Source organism: Gastrolobium bilobum, unplaced genomic scaffold (genome assembly GCF_033153095.1).
Source record: "Gastrolobium bilobum isolate Gb01-03AN ecotype WA unplaced genomic scaffold, APGP_CSIRO_Gbil_v1 utg3016, whole genome shotgun sequence".
Classification (NCBI taxonomy): Eukaryota; Viridiplantae; Streptophyta; class Magnoliopsida; order Fabales; family Fabaceae; genus Gastrolobium; species Gastrolobium bilobum.
In genome coordinates, this window is record NW_026895523.1 from 81,469 (window position 1) to 85,128 (window position 3,660).

Genomic DNA, 3,660 nt, shown 5'->3' on the forward strand with positions numbered 1-3,660 from the left:
ATGTTTAGTGTGATGGGAACGCGTTCTAGCTGGATGTCGTTTAGAAGCAAGGTGAAGTTCTATGAATCGTACTGCAGGAAGATCAATAAGTGGACCACGGGATACTTCAAAATTTATCCTACCAAAGATACCACCCCCTTTTCTTAGGAGATGATGGGACTCCCATCTTTCCTTTATACTGGACCGAGCATTCTTTAGAAGGTTCCAACTTGAGTTATAATTTTGATGACTTAAGTGATTTGGAGCAGAAGACTGTGACCACTCTGAGTAATATTGCTCGTGAAGCTTCTGATTCGGGCTCATTGAGCACGTACACCATCTTGAATGAATATTCGGATGATGATATCTGAGCTTATTTGGGTAACTTATATCTCTATTTGTTTGTTGAGTTCCTGTATGAAGAACTTTGTATAGCGCAATGTATAAAGATGTTTGGATATGTCTAGTGTGCATGCCGTTTTCCAATTTTGTTGCAGATAGTTCAATGGAGGCTTCGTTGAGCAGGTTGGAGAAGATAGCGGCCAATCGCGGTGCTACTGGGGCTAGTCCTTCAATGCCTGCCAAGCCTTCCATGTCTGCAACTACCATGATCGCGGAATCAAGAAAGAATGCATCCGCGCGGTTGAAGTCACCAATGAAGCCTTTAAGTCCTCCTACTGCCCCTGTGGATGTCAACCCTCCTGAAAAGGTGACGGAAGATACCGCGAAGGGGAAGAAAAGAAGTTTTGAGGAGATGGCCGGGAAGTCCAATGTCGGTTGGCCAGACTTTGTTTATTTTGGTGAAGGCTGGGAGTTTGACAAAGATATGTATGCCAAAGGGAAAGAAGTTGGACCGCGCATTGAAGCACTGCCAAGAGAAAAATGGCTGAAAACTTCTATCAATCTTAGCATAGTGAACCAGTTCATCATGTCCGTACCTGGTAAGTGACTTGCTACTTCGCTTTTATTTTTGAAATATGATATCGTGCATTTAATTATAACCTGTTTCTATGTAGCAGGTTCTGTGGACTTTTTGAAGGAACGTATTGATGAGCTGAAGGGTGATATCGCTCAACAACGCACCGACTTCGAAGAGAAGCTAAAGAAAGCTGAAGAAGAAATGACCAAGATGAAGGCTAACTTGGAGAAGAAGGGCAATGCTCTGAAAGAAATGACAACCTCCCAGAAGAGGTTGGAAGCGGATAAAGTTGATCTGAACAAGCGTGTCATGGAGCTGGAAGGAAATGCTGATACATGGGCCGAGGAGAAGGTTGTCTTAACCAGTGAGGTTAAGAAGTATCAAGGTTTATTTTAGAGGGAGGCTGAGGGAACCTATTCCAATATCATAGAGCAAGTCCACTTCTTCAACCCTTCGGCGAAAATGGAGAACGTCCATTATTATTACTATTTCAAGGATGACCAGCTGATGACGCTGAATGACCAAGATCAAGAAGTTTCAGTGGAGCTAATTAGCGCGATGGATACTGAGACTATCTCGCCGTCCATGCAATAGCCAACCCCTCAAGGACCACCTATCGCGGGTGAGGATCGCGTTGAAGATAATGATGGTCCTCAGGACATGTCTATTCAGACAGTGTGATTTTGTTTAAAACTTTTCTGGAATTTTGGTCTGTAAGGGGGGTATCCCCAATTTGTTCGAGACAATGCTTACTCCTCCAGTTTGTTTTGAGATAATACTGTTTGAAAAAAATGGATGCTATATAGGCTGTAATGGCTACTTTGTTATCTGTTTCTCTTACTTATGGATGTGTAATGACTGTATACCATGCATGTGGTATACCGTAGGGTAAATATGAAGATGAAGAACAATGGCATAACAGAGATATTGCCGACGTACCTTACTGTTCAGAAGACGCGATAGTGGACTCATATGTGGTTATGTCAAAAGTTGATAACCTTCGAGGAATATTACCCTCCTCATCCTTCTTCTCTTCCTTGAGGTTTTTCCTGAGGATATTGGGGTGTTTCCCGAGATAATGCCATGGGAGTTTATGTGTGTTTGGAAAGCATTGTGTTCCTTCCTTGTTCGCGCAACAGATCAGCGTTTTAGTTCCCTTAACTGGAACTATGGTTCGTGCTTTGTGTGGTACTTGAGAACCATAGGCGAATATCTGCAATAATTCACCAAATTATAATGCATATAGTTTGCTTACCGTTGTTGTTGGCGTGCTTTCGAGATATGACTTCATTTGTGGTTTGTGCATGACATATGCTAGACGTATCGCGCTTTGGAAGGAGTTTGACCTAGTTAAGGTTTATCCTACCTTGTATCGCGCTAGAACTTGGAAAATCGCGATGGAACTCCTAAGATCGCGCTGTGAATTTGGAGGATCCTTTTGGGGGATCCTGTAAATTGGAGGATCCTTATGAGGGATCCTGTCTAGTTGGAGGATCCTTGTGAGGGATCCTTGAGATTGAAGGATCCTTGTGAGGGATCCTGTTAAGTTGGAGGATCTTTATGAGGGATCCTTGAGATTCGAGAATCCTTGTGAGGGATCCTTTTAAGTTGGAGGATCCTTATGAGGGATCCTTGAGATTGGAGGATCATTGTGAGGGATCCTGTTAAGTTGGAGGATCCTTATGAGGGATCCTTGAGATTGGAGGATCCTTTTGGAGGATCCCGTAAGTTGGAAGCCATCGCGTTATGCAGTATCGCTCCCTTATGGTTGGGCAATTGTGGACATGTTGTGACCCTGTCCACTTATGTATATGTGCGATGCAATATGTATCAATGATGGAGAAATTTGCAATCGTTAATTGATAAGTTGGAAAGAAAAATTGAAAAGACAAATATGCTACGAACAAGAAAAGGCTTAGCTAAAAAATATTTTAAGCTTGTCCGTGTTCCATGTGCGCAGGATAGTAAAGCCAGACAACGTCTCAATGACATATGCACCCTTATCAGTTTTGTTGCGGATGCGATATGGACCTTCCCAATTCGCGGCTAGTTTACCTTGTAGCGTGTTCTTATTGCCAATGTCCGCTCTTCGTAGGACTAAGTCGCCTATGTTGAGACTGCGTCGGACAACTTTTAAGTTATAGCGCATTGTAATTCTTTGCTTTAATGCTACCTGCTTGACATGAGCAATTTTGCGCACTTCATTGATTGCATCCAAGTTATGGAGTAATGCCTGCGAATTGCTATCTTCATTCGTGTACATCCTTCTCCATGATGGCTCTCCAATTTCAACTGGAATCATGGCTTCACTACCATAAACCATGCGGAACGGGGTTTCCCCTGTAGTTGAATGCGTGGTTGTTCTGTAGCCCCATAACACAAAGTCTAATTGTTCAAGCCAGTCTCCTTTAGCTGCTTCTAATCTTCTTTTCAATCCTCGTTTTAAGACTCGATTTGCAACTTCTGCCAATCCATTTGTTTGTGGATGTTCCACATATGTGTATCTGTGTTTGACATGCAAGTCTTGAAGTATTTAAATGAATTTTTTATCCACGAACTGCGTACCATTATCAGTTATGATGGTATAAGGAATGCCAGACCGGCTTATGATTTGTCGATAGAAGAATCGGCGAACCTTACTCACTGATATCATGGCTAAGGCCTCTGCTTCAATCCATTTGGAAAAGTAGTTGATTGCTACTAGTAACCATTTTACCCCTCCTACAACAATTGGGAATGGTCCCAATATATCCATGCCCCAT

General features: G+C 42.6%; 1 protein-coding gene across 1 annotated transcript; it reads left to right on the plus strand.

The window, feature by feature from the left end:
- Positions 1 to 418: 418 nt before the first annotated feature.
- Positions 419 to 1,475, plus strand: LOC133315200 (uncharacterized). The gene is made up of 2 exons (XM_061516780.1): positions 419 to 920; positions 999 to 1,475. The coding sequence occupies exons 1-2, from the start codon at positions 419 to 421 to the stop codon at positions 1,292 to 1,294; spliced, it is 798 nt and encodes a 265-aa protein (XP_061372764.1). The 3' UTR covers positions 1,295 to 1,475.
- Positions 1,476 to 3,660: the final 2,185 nt, after the last annotated feature.

What these genes read in the sequence shown, in the direction of transcription:
- LOC133315200 (XM_061516780.1), top strand. Translation starts at nt 419, where the DNA reads ATGTATAAAGATGTTTGGATATGTCTAGTGTGCATGCCGTTTTCCAAT. An exon ending in GTTCATCATGTCCGTACCTG is followed by an intron (nt 921 to 998) that starts GTAAGTGACTTG and finishes TCTATGTAGCAG; the next exon opens with GTTCTGTGGACTTTTTGAAG.